The sequence below is a fragment of the Enhydra lutris genome, unplaced genomic scaffold (genome assembly GCF_002288905.1).
Source record: "Enhydra lutris kenyoni isolate GAN:26980312 unplaced genomic scaffold, ASM228890v2 scaffoldscaffold68, whole genome shotgun sequence".
Lineage (NCBI taxonomy): Eukaryota > Metazoa > Chordata > Mammalia > Carnivora > Mustelidae > Enhydra > Enhydra lutris.
Window position 1 is genome coordinate 6668954 of NW_019154152.1, and position 21940 is coordinate 6690893.

The 21940-nt window shown below is 44.8% G+C and overlaps 1 protein-coding gene across 2 annotated transcripts in view; it reads right to left on the reverse strand.

Moving 5' to 3' along the window:
- The window catches only part of LOC111159617 (synaptotagmin 9), a 206358-nt gene that overhangs the window by 44864 nt on the left and 139554 nt on the right, over positions 1-21940 (reverse strand). For both annotated transcript variants that reach the window (XM_022522155.1, XM_022522154.1), the window contains exons 4-6: positions 11682-11802; positions 10134-10305; positions 7943-8072 (exon numbers count right to left, since the gene is read on the reverse strand). In XM_022522155.1, coding sequence (XP_022377863.1) covers positions 7943-8072; positions 10134-10305; positions 11682-11802 — 423 coding nt within the window. The remainder of the gene's footprint in view (positions 1-7942; positions 8073-10133; positions 10306-11681; positions 11803-21940) is intronic.

The following is a 21940-nucleotide window of genomic DNA, read 5'->3' on the forward strand; positions in this document are numbered from 1 at the left end:
GTCAGCAAACTAAGACTTAATACCTAACCTAACTGCAATTTCAACCTCTCCCAGAGGTTGTGGGTCACATCCCAGGGATGTGACCTTTAACCAGTCAATCCGGACTGACCTGGGCAGCACTCATGAGGTAACCTGCCCAACCCCTCTCTCCCCTCAAAGGAAGGTGGTCTTGCTGGAAACAATCCACTCTTTGCAAGAACAACTTGCTTGCTTCACCTCCTTGGGCTTCGAGAAGGCTTCCACTCAGAGCTCCTTTCCATCTGCCAGATGGCGTGCTGACCAATTCATCAATCACTGGGTAAAGTCAGTAAGATCTTTAAATTTACTCAGTGCAATTTTGATTTTTTAAACGGTGGGAACAAAGGGAGGAAATGACCTCTTCTCGTATCCTTCTCCTAAATGGAGAAAAATTAATCAAAACTTGGAGTTTAATAAGGGCCATTTTCATGTGAACAGCCCACTGCAAATTCAGCGTCAGTACCGTTTATTCTCACCCTGAACTGACTTCTACTTTGGACTCTGTTGAATGGAAAATTGTGGAACTTTAGAACTAAAGGAACCCAGATACTTTCACTATATGTCTCATTCTTTCATTTACTCATCCATCCATCCATCCATCCATTCTTTCATTCATCAATACCTATGTAACAGAGGCAGTATTTCCATTCTCTGCCAATCACGTGGTTCCATGCAATGAATCCATGCCATGTATTCCTATAAGCCAAGGGCAAATAACACAATGTCAATCATCAGCGAGTCCCTCATGAAACAGGAATCTGGAAAGCCAGGACTTGTTGAGAGACAAGAGATACATCTAAATTCCAAACGTTCCCATGTTGGGAGGAAACCCTAGATATCTGAACATAAGGTGTAAGTGGAGAGGAATCATGCTGGATATAAAAGATATGTAAGCACAAGGAATCAGAGGTGCTCCACCACCCCCCCCCCCCGCCAAAAGAAAGACGAGATATAGCTTCAGTGACCTAAGAGAAGTCATTTTAGGTCCCCAGCTGTTTTCCCTGATCTACCATATCAGCCCACTTCCTGCACAACTTCCTAGGAGGTGGCAGAATTGGAAAGAAATGCAAAAACCACTCCTGTCTACCAGATTAGGAAACAGCCTGACCATATCAGAGACCATCAGTCACTGGTAAACCCCCCCCAGTGCTATTTCAAAAGTAAGCAAGGCCCTGCTCTGGGCTCCAAGATAAGGAGCCCAAGACTCCAGTTGGCTTATATTGCTCTTGTGGCCCAGGAGCATACCCACAGCCCCTTCTCCTTGTCTGACAGTTACCTCTGCTTCACTAGCTGATATGTCAACGTATCAGCCCCTAGAAGAAGCACGAGCTTCACTAACACAGGATGAATGTATAGACGTGTTTTCTAAGTATGTCTGCACAACCCTTGTTCGCCTTTACAAGTGAGGACAAAGCTCCCCTTTCTCAATATTCATCCTAAACTTTATTTAACTTATTTTTCTTTTTATCCTACACTTTAAATAAAAAGAACCTCCTCATCCTTGGTTGGTGGGGGAGGGCTTTGGAAGTTATGCTCTATGATCTTATTTGCTGCAAATGAAGTTTGCTTCGCATGACCACTCCCCAGGGTGTAGTCTCCATCTGTAACTCACCAAGGAGCAAACTCACATAAGTTTAGTTACAGAAGTTTCCACCAGCTGGGAGGAGGAAGTAGAGAGTCTTTGGCAGAAGAGATAGGGAGAGGGGAAGAGAGGCTCTCATGTGAGGTCCTGACTTCACCCCTCAGGCCCCAAATCCCAAGTTTCAGGTGGAGGAGGCTAAAGGTAGATGTGGTCCCTCTGTCAACACGGGGCCAGAGGAAAACGTAGAAATGGCCCCCATGGGGTGCCCAGCTGGCTCAGTGGGTAGATTTGTGTGGTTCTTGAAATCAGGGTTGTGAATTCAAGCCCCACACTGGTCATGCAGCCTATCTAAAAATAAAATCTTAAAAGAAAAATGAAAAGAAATGGTGACATAACTGAATGAGCATGCAGAGGGTGCCTGTATGTCATCAAGACTCCTGTAGCTCCCATGTGTCTCCGACGCTTGCAGGGTGTGGAAAGGAGGTGACTGTTGGCTGACAGGATTCAAGGGAGGTCCCGCAAGTGGGGAAGTGACCCCATACCAAGGCCTGCAAAGACTTCCCAGGTTTCCTAGGCCAGGCATCAAGTGAGAGGTGCTGACAGACCTCAGAGATCTATAGGGCTGGTAAGAGCCAAATCTGGGTTGGGTTAGTCTTGAAGGCGCCATACTCCCAAGAAGCAATCATGCCTGGCTTGTACTGTGAGGACAGGTCACAAGTTCCATGAACAGAGATCCTTAGCACAGGTAGTGACGGTGGCATCTGATGGCCAAAGACAAGAAGGACGATATCCCCAGTGAGACGAAGGCGTGCAGTCCGCCCCTGCCACTGGGCTTCCCTACACCTGGACACCAGCTTGGGAAGGATGAAGGAGAAGAGGCCTTGAGGAAGAAGGGAAATAACTATGGTAGGGAATTTGAACATGACATTTGACTGAATAAGCCAGAGAGACTGAAATAATCTAGAAAAGACCAGAAACATTAATTAGCAAGATCAAGATTTTTTTTTTTTACTTCCTTTTCCTTACCAGGATAGTATTCATTTTAGAGAATAAAGAAATTTACATTTTTGTACACTATTTTAACGTACTTTAAAGGCTCCTTGTTCCCTCAGTTCCCATCCAGACGAAGCATCTTGTTTTGAGACACTGAGAGCTTCTGTAGGATTATGTCTGGGGGTGAGGGGGATCACAACATGGGGAAGAGACTGCGCTAGCATGTAGCCCTCCAGGTGCCACTCCTTATTGCCTCCATTACTGCCCCTGACACGATTAGGCTCATGCTCACAGACCCAGTTCCTGAGCCACCCCTTCCAAAGGCAAAGCATGTGATCGCCAGCCTCAGCTCATTCCCTACTTATCAGAAATGGATTCATGGTATTTCCAAAGACCTGCGAGAGGGCTGCTATAGGCGCCTCAGCTCCTTCTGAGTGGCAGCACTTTCCAGCTCTCTCTGTCCTGTCCCTCAGCCCACAATCCACCTCCCCTTTCTCCCCACCCCCCACAACCAGTCTCAGTTTCCTTCTCTGCTGGTCTAGTCCTCACTGGGACCCAAACCCTGCAACAGACCCAAACTCCTTTGATAAGAACCTGATCTCTTGCTCAGTTCTTTCCAGCCAATACCTCCTCTTTCTGGAGAAACACTCCTTTTTCCTCAAATTTCTTTTTAATAACAATTTGCCCAAAGTGCTAAAGCCTCCGACTTCTTCACTTCAGGCACTGGCTCATATTTCTATGACCTCTGACCAACGGCAAAGCAGGCCGGGGGAGACCCAACCAGGGTGATCAAATGGGAATGTGTGTACCTCGAAGACTCCAGGAAGGCTCTACTGGGCACTTGATGAACACTTCCTAGAGCTGGTTCAAGGGCCTGTTCGTGTAACTCCCAGGGGAGTCTGGGTAACTGACGCTTGCTTTAGATCTACAGCTGTAAGTTTACCCCTCGAAGGAGGCTCCAGAGGGTGGTTGCTGAGTACTGTTCAAGCCACACCTGTCCCTCAGCTGTATGGGACTGTTTAACTCTGAGTGGCTGGGGGCCCTGGGCTCAGCGAGGTAGCACTGTAGACTAGCAGACCAGCCAGGAGCAGAACCCCATTAACCTCAGAAACGCATATGTATGAGATGCTGAGCATGGAGAGAGGAGACTTATCCACACCTAAGCACAGCCTGAGTCGGACTCTGGGGTTTAGAAGCTTATCTCTCTGCCAGTCAGGATAATGTTGCTGATCTTCACTCTATATTCTGATTGGATATTTGTCTTCTCACTCTTTTAGAAAAGTAAAATTTTATTTAGCCCAATAGTGTCTGTGTCTGGGCCTCCCATGAGCCCAGGTCACTACTCCACACTACACAGGTTATGCGGCACTATGGTGGGAAGCGATGAAGACTGGGAACGATTTTGATTCCTCTTGCTGGGGTTCATGATGGAGGCCAGCTCCACAGGCAGGAGGATGGGAAAGGTGCTGGGATGGGGCCAGGCCAACACCACCTTCTCTGTGATATACCGGCAAGGGGGCTGCGATGGGAGCTCCAAGAGCTCGGTCCCCTCCCAAGGCCCTAAGGAGGGGCTACTCCTGCCCTCAGGTCCCGGGCAGCCAGCTCTGGGAGAGTCTGCACCGCTTCCCAAGCCTTTGACATCATGGACAGTAAAGGGAGCTGTATTGGCTGACCTTTGAGTGTGCAGTGAAGCCATCCAGAAACTCTGCGAGAGAAATGGATTTTTTAACTCATTGGCTTTGAAGACTCCATCTGCCACCTGCCCTGGCAAGGTCAGGGTGTGTTGGAGGCAGCCTGGAGTCGGCTGCCAGATCTCTGCAGGGCTCAGGGTTCAGCCCTGACCTGGTCCCTCAGCCCCCAGCAGTGAGGAGCTTCTGCCAGCTCAGCCTCCCTCTACACTAAATCCTAACTACCCCATATTCTCTCTCTTCCCTTTCTCTCGTTCATTCACACCTGCATGCTTACATACACATGCACACACACAGGACTGTGACTTAATCGCTGTTTTTGTCTTAAAGCAGAACATTTAAACATTCGTAGAGTATCTAAGAAGAGAGGAGAAGAAACAGAACTTCAGTATGAGCATCTGCGCCCAGTCACGCCTCAAATGACCCCTTCCCCGGTTCTGAGGTGATGGCTCCCCAGGATACCGGGGATGGGGGACTTCAGCCTCCCTTTCATGCTCTAGGACAAACACTGTGGATGAGAGTCCCATGAGGACACATGGCAGTCCCTCCCCAGGTGGGACACATATAATAATAACCATGACAGAAAACCTCATGGAGTGTTTCTTATGTGCCCACCACTGTGCTCCCCATCCAGCCATTAGACTGTTTACTCGTCACAGCCTCCCTTGGGAGATACATGCTATTGTGGCCACTGTGCAGATGAGAAAACTGAGATTCCGACAGAAACCCACAGGTTGTGGGTGGCAGCACAGGGATATAAACACAGGCCCATCCCAGTGAGCGTCTCCACCCTCGGGCTCCGGTCCTCCTGCCTCCATCCTCACAGCTGTCCACACAGCGCAGTGACCTCTCCAATCCTGCTTTTCATCTCAGCTGGTACCAGTGCCCCAATTCTGCTAGCTGCACCTTTATTTTTAAGAGGGAAAGTATGGCTTCCGCTCTGGGGATGGATATGGAGTCCAGGACCCGTACTTCGAAGAGACAGGATGCCGTGGGACAGAGAGACCCTCATCTCCCAAAGGTGCCCAGGCACGTGGTTCCATGGCAGCAGGTGAGAAAACCCCATCACGCCAGCTAAAGCCATTCTAACTGCTGCAACAAATGACTCCCCAAGTTTCGGTGGTTTAACCCCAAAAGCAAGGATTTCTCACTCACACAGCTGTCACACACACATTTGTGAAATGCCAAGTGCTCGGAGTTTAGGGACTATCTCCTAGGTTTGCAAAGCCAGACAGCGCTTCTTCCTCAGCTGCCAAGGCAGCTTCCAAAGTGTGCTTTCTAGACTTCCCATTGGGTACCATGCATGAATGGCCACTCGGGGCTCATGTGCAATGCCCCACCTGTCTTTCCTCCCCAGCAAGGGCGTTGAGAGGGAGCTGCCTATGCACCAAATTGGGGCTCCTGTCTCAGCCCCACACCACACCCCTAAACCCCACTCCTTTCCCATCCTGTGTCCTGAGAAATGGAGAGCTCTGAGACCCTCCAGATTATAAGCAAGAATTAAAGTCAGCAGAGACTCATAAGTGTGCAAAAAGTCTATTATAATTGCTCTGATGGCCATGCTACCAGCAGACGCAGGTGATTATGAGCCCCCACACCAACTCCTCTGAGAGCCCCACCAGGAGCTGGAGAAGCAAGGGGCAGCTGGGGCAGCATCCGTCTCCTAGTTACTTCTCAGGTGGTTCACAGGGATAGTGGGTCTCCCTTAGGGATTAATTTTGAATCCAGGAAAGAAAGAGTCCTAGCTTTGATGGCCCAGGGCAGAGGTATCCATAGGGACCTGTAAATTAGGGGACCCTAGGTGCTGCTTGAATACACTCAATGGCCTGAAGCTTAGACCAGTGCATAAGGCCTACACTGCTCTTCTCCTCCCAGCACCGCCTCCAACAAAGGGAGACTGTCCCTTCCTCCCCAGGCCCACAGCCTCTCCACAGCTTCCCAGCATGTCAGCTTTAGCCTGGCTCTCCTGACTCTCAATGGCGGCAGAGCCCATACTGATGAGGCTCTTGTCTTGGCTGTTCAGGTTGGCTTTTGGAAGAAACAGAGCTACCTGCACTGGGAGAATAAGAGGAAAGTTCTCTGCCTGGAACCCATGCTCCTTGGAGTCTAGGTTCCCAGGGGCTCCCTGCCCTTCCCTTCCCAAGAGCAGGAGGAAGAATGCTACGTGGACAATCTCACCTCCCTCCTTTGCACTTCAGTAGCACCTGATGTGGATGTTAATGCTTATGACTGGGCATTTTAATGATCCGTTTGCGTGCCTTCTTCTGCCTCTCTGGTATCTATAAGCTCTTTGGAGGAAGGTTTCTTATTCCCATCTGTTTTCTTTATCCAATATGGCATTTCATTCTCACAAATGTTACCTAATGAATGCAATTTGTTTTTGAGAGATTGAGTTAGTAAATAAATAAGAGAATGAGTCAATGGGCAAAGACGGATGGGGGAAGCATAAACGAGAAGTAAGTGACAGGGGAAGGGGATGGTGAGTGAATCAAGGAAGGTATGGGGCAGAATGATGACTCACTGTATGCAAAGATTCACTCCTTTCTTCTTCCCTCCATACAGAACCCGGGTTTTCAGTTGGGCCTATTTCCACCCAACAAAAGCATACATTTCCCACGTGTCCATACGACTGTTCTGTGACTAAGTTAAATACAGGTAGATGTGTCGCAGGAGACATCAAGGAAAATCCTTTAATAGAAAATGTGTGTGCTTTTGGCTTTTGTCTCTTTCCACCTTTCTGTGACCTGGAAGATATGTCATGGTTGGAGCTTAGCAGCCATGTTATTCAATGAGGTAACCCCAAAAAACAAAAAACAAAAACAAACCTGTACTGTGACAGTGAAGCAGAAAGACAGAAGTCTAGGTCTCTATTGATCACAGAGCCACTGTAACACCCTAGATTGCCTTCTTCTGGACCTTTAGAAAATTTTTATTTTATTTTAAATATTATTTATTTGCTTATTTGTGAGAGAGAGAGAGAGAGAGAGAGCGAGCGCACGCACAAGGAGGGGGAGCAGCAGGCTCCCTGCTGACCAAGGAGACAGATGTGGGACTTGATCCCAGGACCGTGGGATCATGAACTGAGCTGAAGGCAGATGCTTGACCGACGGAGCCACTCAGGTATCTCTGGACCATTTTTTTTTTTTTTTTTTATGTAAGAGAGAGATTTCCATTGCATTTGTTGTTTTTGGGACTTTCGTCACATGTAGTTGAAACTGATTCTAAGCAGCTTGTCTAGGATCACAGGTTAATGCTAGAGCCGGTCTTGGAATCTGGGTCTCTGCTCTCCCAGTCTCAAGTTCTCTCTGATGCTCCGCATACACCTCCCTATGGCAACCTGAAACTCCACACTCACCTAGATCTTGCAGACACCTTCCAAATGTCAACCCAAAGCCACAACATGGAATCAGAGAATCCCGATCATTTTTGAAGACAAACAAAGCAAGGGATGAGTGATCAATGTTCAAAACCTACTAGATGGGTGGGGCGCATAGACTCAACCTTAGATTGAAGGCAATTTCCAACAGCCCAGGAAAGGCAGCCAGAGAAACCCATCGATGACCATAGACCCCGGTACACTCACACTTACGGTGGCTCCTGCATTTCAATAGCAAAGCATTTCTTCTTCCACAAAGTGCAACATGTGAGAGTAGGGTCTTACCTCCACCAGGGAATGCCAGTGTGCGATGGGCTTCCGAGGATACGACAGCATTTCACTCCAGTGGTCTCTGCCCAGCCTCTCAGCTTCGTTGCCTACTTGACACACGCCAATGATCTCATTATGACCTACACTGTGAAAATGGCCCACAATAATTTTTTCTTAAAATTCTGGTATATAAGAGCAACAGCTACTCAATTAAACTAGTAGGAATGAGGGGAAGGGTGGTTCTTTTCCTTCCCTCATTTAAAACTATAGGACAAGCTCAACAGCCAATAGAATTTGGGATCCAGTATTGTACTTAGGGGCACAGAGAGGAAGAGTAGAGTGTGGCCATCACACACCTTGGCTTTTGTAACACTGGAATGGCTTAGCTTGTTCCTGATGCATGCTAAGGATGACAACTCTGGTTCTAGAACTAGGTTCAAACTTATATAACGAAAGGGAGGCCATCTGAAAGGAGTTCCTTGCATTAATGGCTGCTCAAATTCCTGTCAGAGGTAACCAAGTATGGGTAAGGGAGATGCACCATGTAGGGCAGCCATGGTCTGGAGCTTACAAAGAGGGCAGGGTGGAGATAGCTCCTGGGTTTTCTTGCAACCCCTCTCTTCAGAGAACGTGCGTTCTCATGCTCTCCCTCCTTCCTTCCAAGCCCATCTTTGCTTCTTTGAGCTTACTTGATTTCCTCCTATAGAAAGATACTGAGCTCCTGTAACTTCAGGGCCAGTATTTCTGAAAACTTCAGGGTACATCCCTGACTTGGGACAATTTTTCCCCCTTAGCAGATTTTGGTTAGAAGTCGTCTGACTAACTAGAATGAAATCCTTTAACTCTTTGGGATCCAAACTCATGGGCTTTCTTTTTCCTTCCAGCAAAGATGAGTGGTTTTTTTCCTACTTGTACGTAGGGAGTAAGGGTGAGACATGGGTAGGGGAGTGTGAAGGATATTCGAGTTCACGCTCATTAAAATCAGTTGCATGCAGAAGCCCCATGAATTCTGCCATGGATTTTTCCAGGCAGATTCATGAGTTTACTGAGAATTGAATTGAAGCAGAGCTCATATAATCAGATTTGTCGATGCGGGAAACTTGGCAATCACTTGAAAAAAGCTGGCCTAGCTTTCCACGGTTGGTGGGCAATGGCCCCTCCTGTGGGCTGACACTATTGGTGTTGTGTTTCCTGCAGAGAAGACAGGATAAGGTCTATTGCCCGACGTGGGCTGTCACACCCCTGGGCTGCTGAGCCAAGCCATGTGTTCCCTGGCTTGGGAGACAGTTCTGCTTGACCTAGGCATCTGCTAGGAAGAGTGTTTGGGGTGCTGAAGCTGCCTTACTGACATTTCAGGAGTATGTGGGAAAATTCTTAGCTGCAAATAATATTTGTAAGATTATATTCGTCAGAATGATTTTTTTAATAATTGTGCCCAGACCACGTGGGAGGCTTCCAATTAAAAAGAGACTTTGCATTTCAGTCTAATGACTGGTTTAACATGTCCAATTCCCTGTTGGTACTTCCTTTGCATATTAAAATGACTGTTTTTCAAATCTGTCCTTTAAATACACAATTGGCTACAATGCAAGCTATAAATATCTTTTCTGTGCTGTATTAATTAGAAAGTCGAGCATCTTACACATTTTAATGTACCCTGTCATCCATACTGATTCTAGCATTTTCAAGAGAACATTTCTGTTTGCTTTCAGACTTAAGTGGATGGAAATGATCTTTATTAAACACACTGGGAGAAGGGAAAAAAATAACAGAGTTATGTATTTAGAAATGTTGGTGGTGTGGCTAAAGGAATCACTCTGCTATTTTGAGTGGAATCTTCCCACAAAGGCCCCACAAAGGAAGGATTGCGCGGGAGAAGATTAAGACCTGTGGGGCCCCAGTTTCCCAGGGTGAGATTCTGGGGAGTGTGCAGGGATGGAGACGGGAGGAGGAGGGAAGGAGGAGAGGATGGGGAAGGAGAGAGAAATGAAAAGGGGGACAGTAAAGAAGCACTTGGGTAATAGGACTCTTCAGCATGGTTTGGAAAATGCCTATTCCTTGTCAGTCAGCTTTCCCTGGGGCACTCCCCTGACTTGTTTCCAGCAGCCTGGGATGCCAGCCAGGCATCTGTGGCCCCATTCCCCCCCTGCCCTCCCTGCCCCAGGTGCAGCAGACCTGCCCTGAAAGAGAGCTCCAGGCATCTCACCGGTCATAGTCCATGACAGCTATGGCCAAGTGGATTTGGTCAATGTTCTCCGGAGGGACGTCAAAGACTATGGCTTCGTTGTAAACAGGGTTCAGAGTGTTCCTCTTGGTGGATGTTTTCCTCTTCTTCAGTCGTCTGCCATCACACATCAGCGATACTTTCACGTAGGGATCTGTACAACCAGGAGAAGCGGGGGTACTGTAAGGACAGATGTGGGTTCAGGGGGCAGTTTCATCAGAGTGGGGTTCCACAGTCGGTGCAATGCTGAAGTCCCTTACTTGCCTGGGGCCTGGAGTTTGAGGATTTTAATTAATATGATGCCTGGGCAGCAACGAGTTAGGATAATGAAGGCATTCATTCAAGAAAAAGTACAAGACTCTGTCTCCTCGAAGTGTGTGGAATTTAAAAGGAGTGTGAAAACATCTGTTATCAAATAAGAAAACGTTCCAGCTAGACTGACCTGCCGGGCTTCAATGGGGAGAGACGCAAAAGTATTTTCAAGACAGAGGAAAACAGGCTGCAGGCCCTGAACTCTGAGCCACCCCAGAGAATCTTCCTAGACACCATGTCTTTGGGAAAGGGACAGGGAGAACACCTAGATGACAGGGAGAACTTTGGGGATTGCAGAGCTGCCCACAGCAGCATGGCAAGGAAAGAAAGGACAATGGCTTGGTTGTGGTGCAACATGGGCAGAGGGGGACAGGTGACAAGGCTCTTTCCTGCTTCCAGTGAGACTTTTCTGGTTCCCCCTTACTCTCCTTCTGCTCAGTGGGGCATTCCCTCTCTCATCACCTGCACAACCACTGACTCCCCATACACTGTCCAGAAGGGACTCAGAGGACCAGGAGGGGCCACATCCTTTTTCCTCTGGGAAAAATACTAGAGGACAATAAGCAGACTACATTGCATCCAGTGTCCTTTGATTTCTATGATCAACAGCCAGTGGACTGGGTGTTTTACGACCACATTTTGGGAACCCCTGTGGAGGCTGTAAAATAGGAACTGTATATGCGGGCATTTTTTGTTATGGTTTAGAATTTAAATGTACATGTTTGATTCACTGGCAATAACAAACTACATTGTTCATTGATGAGTCTTTTATGAGGCTACAAGATTGTTTTTTTTTCATCTTCCATAGGCCTGAGATGGTGATTGCTTACGTAAGAGGAAAGACCCAGTTAGATAAACTTTACCAGCCTGTGCAAACTGTAGGACCAGTTCACAATTATGGTGAAGAAGACCTAAGAGAATAATAATGATTATTCACATTAGGTAGCATTTAGTATGTGCCCGATACTATTCTTACGTTTTTATGTGCATTAACTTACTTAATCTTACAACAACCCAATGAGCCAGATACTAGTATTACCCTCATTTTACAGATGGGGTATCCAAAGTGCAGAGAGGTTAAGGGACTTGCCCAGGGTCACACAGCCTAGTGCTAGGATTAAACCTAGGTAGTTTGGTTCCATGCACCTCGTGACTCTACCAGAGACTTTGTAAGGCTCTAGAACCCTATGAGGCAGTCTGAATTTGAGAATGTCCCACCTGAGGCTCCTGTTATGTCCATTGCCTTTAAATTCCTTGCTTTTATAATGGTAATGGTCAGCCTGCCAGCGGTTGGAAGATAGCAGAGGGAAAACATCAACTCTCCAAGATCCACATTGTCCTGTTGAGAAAGCAAAAAGGGACGGTTAGAAAGTGTCTGAGCCCGGAGTGCATAAGGATGGTTACGGGGCAGCACTGGAAGGGAAGCACTTCTCCTTTTGCTCCTCTTGTGAGTCCCCTGCTGTCTCTCCCTGACGTCAATCCCACGGAGAACCTATGCCTGGACTTTGGGGGTCCCGCCCTACGGAAGTCCAGCCCACCCTCAGAGGATGAGGCTGTGGAGCCCATTCAGGGCCTCTATCACCCTCTACCCAGCCCTCTGCAGCTGCACACAGGTCCCTGCAGTCTTGAATGCAGCCCCCAGAGCCTTAACTATTTCCCACATGGTCCCCCACATGGCTCCATTCATAATGCCGCCACAATCCCCAGGGCCCCCAGGACAAAGCTGCCTGAAGAAGGGCTCTGTAGGACTGCATGGCCCCACCAACAGCCCAGACACTCTCTGTACACAGCCCCGTGCGGCCTCCTGCAGCCTCTCAAACAGGACCCCACCCAGCCCCTCCCCACTTCCTAGGGAACTCCCCCCCCACACCCCCCGAACTTTCCCCACAGGCCCCACATCAGTCAGCAAAGTCCTCCCAACAATCACCATCCCTATGCCACCTTCCCTTACAGCTCTCCATTCTCCCCAACACAGCACCCCCAGGGCGGCCATAATACTTCCACACACTCCCGCAAATGCACACATGTGCCTGCACACACACACAGAGACACACACAGTCACAACCTTCCACCTGCCAGAGCACTGCACACAACCTGGTCACACACTAGGTGTGTAGGCCAACACAGAGCACCTCTAGACCCTAAAATACCGAGTCCCTACCATCTGGCTCTAGATAAGGGCCCTGCAGAACCACATGTGCCATCCAAACGCAGACACTCACCCAGCCCTGCCCATGTCCAGCCTCACACAAAGCCCTGTGTGGGCTCCCTCCAGGGAGATGGGTCGTGACCCTTTGCTGCTGGCCTTGGGACAGGTCGGGGGATTCCCACTTAACTGTAGCTCTGGCCTTCTCTTGGGGTGTCCCTATGGAGCCCCTGTTGCCCTCTGAGGGGGAAGACATCACCTCAGGCAGTGTATATCCATTCAAGTAGGTCAGAAGACATGGTTTTCTTTCTCCTTTTTAGCCCAAGGAGAGTGTTACCAGAAAGGGGGGAGGTGGGAAGCCAGTTTATTTAGTTTCAATTTCTATGATACCTAATGTTATCAAGCTGGGTGCCTGTGTCTAATTAATACAGTTTCATCCTGACAACGCTCTGGGGAGTCTGGGTTTTGCCTTCAATATCCACAGCCTCCCCTCCTCTTTCATTCTCCAAGGATGCTTCTATTTTTAGAAGCCAAGATTCAGCTTTGGAAGGTCACCTTGCCCAACCTCCCGGCCTTGACTGCTTCTGCAGGAGGATGAAGCAAAGGGAATCTGCTTGGTCGCTAAGGCAGATGGATTGCTCTGCATCTCTGTGTGTCACTTGCCTTGTGTAAATAAATGACCTCACTTGGCAGGCCAGGTTCTCCTGGATCCTGGAGCCCAGACCTCAAAAGACCCAGGTGGCTGGGCCTTTCTGTCTGGGGCAGAGTGAGGCGGACAGACAAGAATTCTATGGGAGTGGGGGTGTCACACGTGACAGGCACTGGACTGTTTCATGCTGCTGGACTCCCCATTGCAGGATGGGTGTCTGCTCTCCCTGAAGAGGGAGGATCTGACCCAGCTTCCTGCTGGTGGCACGGGAGAAAAGAGAAACAACAGCAGTCCCCACAAATTATCTTTATCCTTCTATACTCCCTGCCCTACTCCTTTGCCCTTTGACTTCTCCTGCCTGCCTTAAGCAGAAAAGGCAAAACACCTTTCCTCCCTCAGGGGGCTGTTCACTGCACCTACCTCACCACCCCCTCCTCTCCTCCTGCCCAGAAAAATCTGAGTTTGACAAAGGAAACAGGAGTGACTTTTTCTTCCCAACATAAATCCCATTAATAAATACTCACAGTATGGCTCTTTTGCTCATGAGTTGAAAGAAAAAAAAAAATCAAGCTTCAGACTTTGTGATACAGTATTCGAAAGGTCAACTAGGGCTAAAGTCCACATTCGTATTTCCAAAAACAACAACAACAACAACCCAAAATTAAAGACCAAATTAAGTTACCAAAGACAAAATGCTTGATTTGATTTCCAAGTGCTTTAAAAATAAAACAGTTAAGGGGCGCCTGGGTGGCTCAGTCATTAAGAGTCTGCCTTTGGATCGGGTCATGATCCCAAGGTCCTGGGATGAAGCCCCCCATTGGGCTCCCTGCTCAGTGGGGAGCCTGCTTCTTCTCCCTCTCCCACTACCCCCCCTGCTTGTGTTCCCTCTTTCACTGTCTCTGTCAAATAAATAAATAAATAAATAAATAAAATCTTTAAAATAAATAATAAAACAGTTAAGATTTTCTAAGTCATGCAAGTAAAAATGATAAAATTCAAATACAGAAATTTTTAGTGAAACAGTAAAAATATGCTTTTTCTTATGTATATGTACCATCAATGTCACTCCTTTTCCCAGAGTAACACTGTGAATAATCTCTATTTTTCTTTTTATCCACCCATCCATCCATCCACTCACTCCCTTATTCTTTTAACATTGGCTATGGTTGTGATGGTGGAGCACTGCTCTTTTCCAGGTGCTGGGAGCTGTTTTAGCAGTGGGGGAACATCACACTCTGTCCCTTAAGGACAGATGAGCTTGCAGGGATATGGAGCAGGAATTGAAATGGCACCTAATGTTAATTTTGCTTTTTTCCCACCAGCTGATGTTGATTTGGGGTCAAGAACCAACAGATCCCGATGTCTGCCAACATTCCCTTAAACCACTCGTTCTCAGTTAGAAGCAAATGTTGCTCTCCTGGGGGACATCTGGCACTACCTAGAGAATTTTTTACTGTCCCATCTGGGGAGGCAGGTGTTCCAACATCCAGCAGGTAGAGGCCAGGGATTCTGCTAAACATCCTACAATGCATGGGGCAGCCCCTCCCTGCAAAAAGCTATCTGGTTCAAAATGTCAATAGTTTCAAGGTTGAGAAACTGCCTTACACAGAGGTACTTATATTGTCCGTAAAATTTTTTCTAGAATGCTGATAAAAGTCAAATACAAAAGGGTAGTGGAGTATTTCGCTTCTTTTTTGCTTGACAAGAATCAGATATGCAGACTGTCACTGGTGGCTGTGTGCCCTGGGGGAGATAAGGGGAAGGAAAATGTCATGTAAAGAAATGCTTCATTTGCTCCTGCTTTGTGTGGCCAAGTTCAGTATTGTCAGCAAAATATATTGGGAATTTATAGCAAGTGGTGAGTGAATTCTCCACCTGCCAATCTGTAATGTGGTATGTTTGCCTGTAGTGGTCTATGATAGCTCTAGTTTTTGTCTAATTAGTGCACTTTTGTATTCCTCTTCCTAGATTCTTCTGATGAGCTCCTTTCCAATTCCATCTGCTGCAGGAATTCAGGCTTAGCAAAATAGTCATGCCCATGTCTGTTGTTGTTTATTCAGGGATGAATATGGAACCCAAGCAAGGCCACTTAGGGACCCTTCTGGGATTGAAAAATTGATACTGAAATGGAGGAATTATCATTTTATTGGGATTATTCGTTGAGAAGATATGAAACTAGATTTGTAAGGTTTTTGTACTGTATATAGCACACATAGTATAATATTACTTTAAATTAGGCTGTGTATGTTAAATATGTACACTATAAACCCAAAAGAAATGACTAAAATATTAAAAGGATGTATACCTAATATGCCAAAAAAGAAGATAAAATAGATGCTTTAAAAATATTAGATTAGGGGTGTCTGGGTGGCTCAGTGGATTAAGCCGCCGCCTTCGGCTCAGGTCATGATCTCAGTGTCCTGGGATCGAGCCCCGCATCAGGCTCTCTGCTCAGCAGGGAGCCTGCTTCACCCCCTCTCTCTGCCTGACTCTCTGCCTACTTGTGATCTCTCTCTCTGTCAAATAAATAAATAAAATCTTTAAAAAATATTAGATTAATCCAAAAGAAGAGAGAAAAGAAAGGGAAAGAGAATAAGATTAGAAGAGACAAATCTGACAGGAACAGAAAACAGACAATAAGATGGTAAGTTTAAACCCACTATTTCCACAAATACATTAAATGTAAATGATCTAAGCATCCAGATAAAAAGCAAAGATTGATTCAGTAAAATAGCAAGACTCAATTTTCTGGTCTCTATGAGAAATTACTTTGAATATAAAGATATAAGTAGATTAAAAGTAAAAGAATAAAAAAAGATATTCCATACTAACACTAATAAAAAAAATCTGGGGGGCGCCTGGGTGACTCAGTGGGTTAAGCCGCTGCCTTCTGCTGAGGTCATGATCCCAGGTCCTGGGTTCAAGCCCCGCATCGGGCTTTCTGCTCAGCGGGGAGCCTGCTTCCTCCTCTCTCTCTGCCTGCCTCTCTGCCTACTTGTGATTTCTCTCTGTCAAATAAATAAATAAAAATCTTTAAAAAAAATCTGGGGTGATTATATGAATATCAAAGTATAGGTCAAGAGCAATGAATACTACCAGGGCAAAAAGGATCATTTTATTATGATAAAGGGGTCAATTCATCAAAAGCATATAACAATTCTAAGTATTTATGCATCAGATAGCACATTTTCAAAATACACGAAGCAAACGCTGATAGAATTGTGAGGATAAACAAGTCAGAGGTTTGAATATTTGAACAACACTATCAACTGACTCGGTGTAACCAGTGGCATTACAAAAGTACTCACAAAACAGAAGCAGAACACACATTCTTTCCAAGGGCACCCAGAACACAAAATAAGAAAGACGATATTCTGGGTCACAAACCAAGTCTCAATTAAATTTGAGAAGATTCAAAGTGTATTTTCTGGCTGCAATGGAAATGAATTAGACATCAGCAACAAACAGGTACCTGGAAAAATCTCCAAATATTTTGAACTAAATATCAAACTTCTCTTTTTTTTTTTATATCACACTTCTAAATAACCCATGGCTCAAAGAAGAAATCAAAAGAGGATTTAGAAAGTATTTTGAACTGAACTGAAATGAAAGCATGACATATTAAAATTTGTGAAATGCAGCTAAAGCAGCCTTTAAGGGGAAATTTATAGGACCAAAATGTCTCTATTACATAAGAAGAAAAATCTCAAATCAATAACCTCAGCTTCCATTCTAAGAAATTAGAAGAAAAAAAGGAACGAAAACTAAAAAGGATAAATAAAAACAAAGTAAGCAGAAGAAAGGAAATAATAAATAAAATACTATAACGATGTAGACTTCAAACAATATAGTAATCACTAAAAAGTAACAGGTATAACAAAGCAAGACCCAAGTGTATATGCTGTCTACAGGAAACCCACTTAAAATATCATGACAAAGCTAAGTTATAAAGATTAAAAACAATTAGGTAAACACTACCCGAAAGAAAGTTTTAGTGACTGTATTAATATCAAAGAATATTTAAAATCAAGGAATAGTGCCAGGAAGGAAGGGCCAAATCATCAAGAGGACATAACCTTAAATGCGTATGTAATCTACCAACAAAAGTTCAAAATAACATTAAACAAATCTGAGAGAATTAAGAAGGGAAATAGGCAAACTCACAAGTGGAGTTGGAGATTTCAACACTGCCCTATCAGTAACTGACTGAACAAGCAAGCAAAAAAGAAGTGAGGATATAAAAGACCTGAGCAATAATATCAACTAAGCTGACCCATCATTTACTTTACCCATTATTACTCCATCTAATAACAACAAAATACATATTCTTTAAAATTATACACCAAGCATTCACCAAGATTAACCATGTTCTGGGTCATAAAAAAAAATTCTCATTAAATTCAAGAAGACTGGAGGTGGGAGTCAAGATGGTGGAGAAGTAGCAGGCTGAGACTACATCAGGTAGCAGGAGATCAGCTACATAGCTTATCTAAAGATTGCAAACACCTACAAATCCAACAGGAGATCGAAGAGAAGAAGAACAGAAATTCTAGAAGCAGAAAATCAACCACTTTCTGAAAGGTAGGACTGGCGGAGAAGTGAATCCAAAGCGATGGGAAGATAGACCGTGGCGGGGAGGAGCCGGCTCCTGGCAAGTGGCAGAGCAATGGAGCACAAAATCAGGACTTTTAAAAGTCTGTTCCGCTGAGGGACATCGCTCCAGAGGCTAAACCGGGGTGAAGCCCACGCGGGGTCAGCGTGGCCCCAGGTCCCGCAGGGTCACCGAAGGACCGGGGATGTCTGAGTGTCCCAGCTTGCAGGTATTAGAACGGGGAAGCCGGCTACAGAGAAAGAGCTGAGGAGTGAGCTCTCAGCTCGGGGTTACCTTGAACCGGTCGCAGGCTGGGTGAGCTCAGAGCGTGGCCGGAGGCCAGGGAAACAGTGATTGGATGCTATTCTCTGAGGGTGCACTGAGGAGTGGGGCTCCAAGCTCTGGGCTCCTCCAGGCAGAGATTGGAGGCCGCCATCTTCATTCCTGTCCTCCAGAACTCTACGGAAAGCGCCCAGGGAACAAAAACTCCTGAAAGCAAACCTGTGTGGAGTACTCAGACCGGCCCCTGGTAAGGGCGGTGCAATTCTGCCTGGGGCAAAGACACTTGAGAATCACTACAACAGGCCCCTCCCCCAGAAGATCAACAAGAAATCCAGCCAAGTTCACCTACCAAGGAGTGCAGGTTCAATACCAAGGAGAGCACGGAATCCCAGAGGAGGAGAAAGCAAAGCACGGAACTCAAGGCTTTCTTCCCATGATTCTTTAGTCTTGCAGTTAATTTAATTTTTTTTTCAATTTTTTTTCTTCTTCTCCTAAATTTTTTTTAACTTTTACCCTTTTCTTTTTTTAACTTTTTTAAACTAGTTTATCTAATATATATATATTTTTCTTTTTGTATTTTTTCTTTATTCATTTTCTTTTTTAATTGTTTCTTTTTTTTTTTCTGAACCTCTTTTTATCCCTTTTCTCCCCCCCGCCATGATTTGGGGTCTCTTTTGATTTGGTTAAAGTGTATTTTCCTGGGGTCTTTGCCACCCTTTTAGTATTTTACTTGGTCCTTCATATACTCTTATCTGGACAAAATGACAAGGTGGAAAAATTCACCATGAAAAAAGGAACAAGAGGCAGCACCGGAGGCTAGGGACCTAATCAATACAGACATTGGTAATATGTCAGATCTAGAGTTCAGAATGACGATTCTCAAGGTTCTAGCCGGCCTCAAAAAAGGCATGGAAGATATTAGAGAAACCCTCTCGGGAGATATAAAAGCTCTTTCTGGAGAAATAAAAGAACTAAAATCGAACCAAGTTGAAATCAAAAAAGCTATTAATGAGGTGCAATCAAAAATGGAGGCTCTCACTGCTAGGATAAATGAGGCAGAAGAAAGAATTAGTGATATAGAAGACCAAATGACAGAGAATAAAGAAGCTGAGCAAAAGAGGGACAAACAGCTACTGGACCACGAGGGGAGAATTCGAGAGATAAGTGACACCATAAGACGATACAACATTAGAATAATTGGGATTCCAGAAGAAGAAGAAAGAGAGAGGGGAGCAGAAGGTATATTGGAGAGAATTATTGGAGAGAATTTCCCTAATATGGCAAAGGGAACAAGCATCAAAATCCAGGAGGTACAGAGAACCCCCCTCAAAATCAACAAGAATAGGTACACACCCCGTCACCTAATAGTAAAATTTACAAGTCTTAGTGACAAAGAGAAGATCCTGAAAGCAGCCCGGGAAAAGAAGTCTGTAACATACAATGGTAAAAATATTAGATTGGCAGCAGACTTATCCACAGAGACCTGGCAGGCCAGAAAGAGCTGGCATGATATATTCAGAGCACTAAACGAGAAAAACATGCAGCCAAGAATACTATATCCAGCTAGGCTATCATTGAAAATAGAAGGAGAGATAAAAAATTTCCAGGAAAAACAAAAACTGAAAGAATTTGCAAACACCTAACCAGCTCTACAGGAAATACTGAAAGGGGTCCTCTAAGCAAAGAGAGACCCTAAAAGTAGTAGATCAGAAAGGAACAGAGACAATACACAGTAACAGTCACAGGCAATACAATGGCACTAAATTCATATCTCTCATAGTTACCCTGAATGTTAATGGGCTAAATGCCCCAATCAAAAGACACAGGGTATCAGAATGGATAAAAAAAACCAAAGACAATCTATATGTTGCCTACAAGAAACTCATTTTAGACCTGAAGACACCTCCAGATTTAAAGTGAAGGGGTGGAAAACAATGTACCATGCTAATGGACATCAGAAGAAAGCTGGGGTGGCAATCCTTATATCAGATCAATTAGCTTTTAAGCCAAAGACTATAATAAGAGATGAGGAAGGACACTATATCATACTCAAAGGATCTGTCCAACAAGAAGATCTAACAATTTTAAATATCTATGCCCCTAACATGGGAGCAGCCAACTATATAAACCAATTAATAAGAAAATCAAAGAAACACATCAACAATAATACAATAATAGTAGGGGACTTTAACACTCCCCTCAGTGAAATGGACAGATCATCCAAGAAAAAGATCAACAAGGAAATAAAGGCCTTAAATGACACACTGGACCAGATGGACATCACAGAAATATTTAGAACATTTCATCCCAAAGCAACAGAATACACATTCTTCTCTGGTGCAGACTAAACAGCATCCTTCTAAAGAATGAATGGGTCAACCAGAAAATTAAAGAAGAATTGAAAAAATTCATGGAAACAAATGATAATGAAAACACAACGGTTCAAAATCTGTGGGACACAGCAAAGGCAGTCCTCAGAGGAAAATATATAGCGGTACAAGCCTTTCTCAAGAAACAAGAAAGGTCTCAAGTACTCAACCTAACCTTACACCTAAAGGAGCTGGAGAAAGAACAAGTAAGAAACCCTAAACCCAGCAGGAGAAAAGAAATCATAAGGATCAGAGCAGAAATCAATGAAATAGAAACGAAAAAAACCAATAGAACAAATCAATGAAACTAGGAGCTGGTTCTTTGAAAGAATTAATAAGATTGACAAACCCCTTGCCAGACTTATCAAAAAGAAAAGAGAAAGGACCCAAATAAATAAAATCATGAATGAAAGAGGAGAGATCACAACTAACACCAAAGAAATACAAACAATTATAAGCACATACTATGAGCAACTCTATGCCAACAAATTTGACAATCTAGAAGAAATGGAAGCATTCCTAGAGACATATAAACTACCACAACTGAACCAGGAAGAAATAGAAAACCTGAACAGACCCATAACCAGTAAGGAGATTGAAACAGTCATCAAAAATCTCCAAACAAACAAAAGCCCAGGGCCAGATGGCTTCCCAGGGGAATTCTACCAAACATTTAAAGAAGAACTAATTCCTATTCTCCTGAAACTGTTCCAAAAAATAGAAATGGAAGGAAAACTTCCAAACTCATTTCATGAGGCCAGCATCACCTTGATCCCAAAACCAGACAAGGATCCCATCAAAAAAGAGAACTACAGACCAATATCCTTGATGAACACAGATGCAAAAATTCTCACCAAAATACTAGCCAATAGGATCCAACAGTACATTAAAAGAATTATTCACCACGACCAAGTGGGATTTATTCCAGGGCTGCAAGGTTGGTTCAACATATGCAAATCAATCAATGTGATTAACACATTAATAAAAGAAAGAACAAGAACCATATGATACTCTCAATAGATGCTGAGAAAGCATTTGACAAAGTACAACATCCCTTCCTATCAAAACTTTTCAAAGTGTAGGGATAGAGGGCACATACCTCAATATTATCAAAGCCATCTATGAAAAACCCACCGCAAATATCATTCTCAATGGAGAAAAACTGGAAGCTTTTCCGCTAAGGTCAGGAACACGGCAAGGATGTTCATTATCACCACTGCTATTCAACATAGTACTAGAAGTCCTAGCCTCAGCAATCAGACAACAAGAGGAAATTAAAGGCATCCAAATCGGCAAAGAAGAAGTCAAAATATCACTCTTCACAGATGATATGATACTACGCGTGGAAAACCCAAAAGACTCCACTCTAAAACTGCTAGAACTTGTACAGGAATTCAGTAAAGTGTCAGGATATAAAATCAATGTACAGAAATCAGTTGC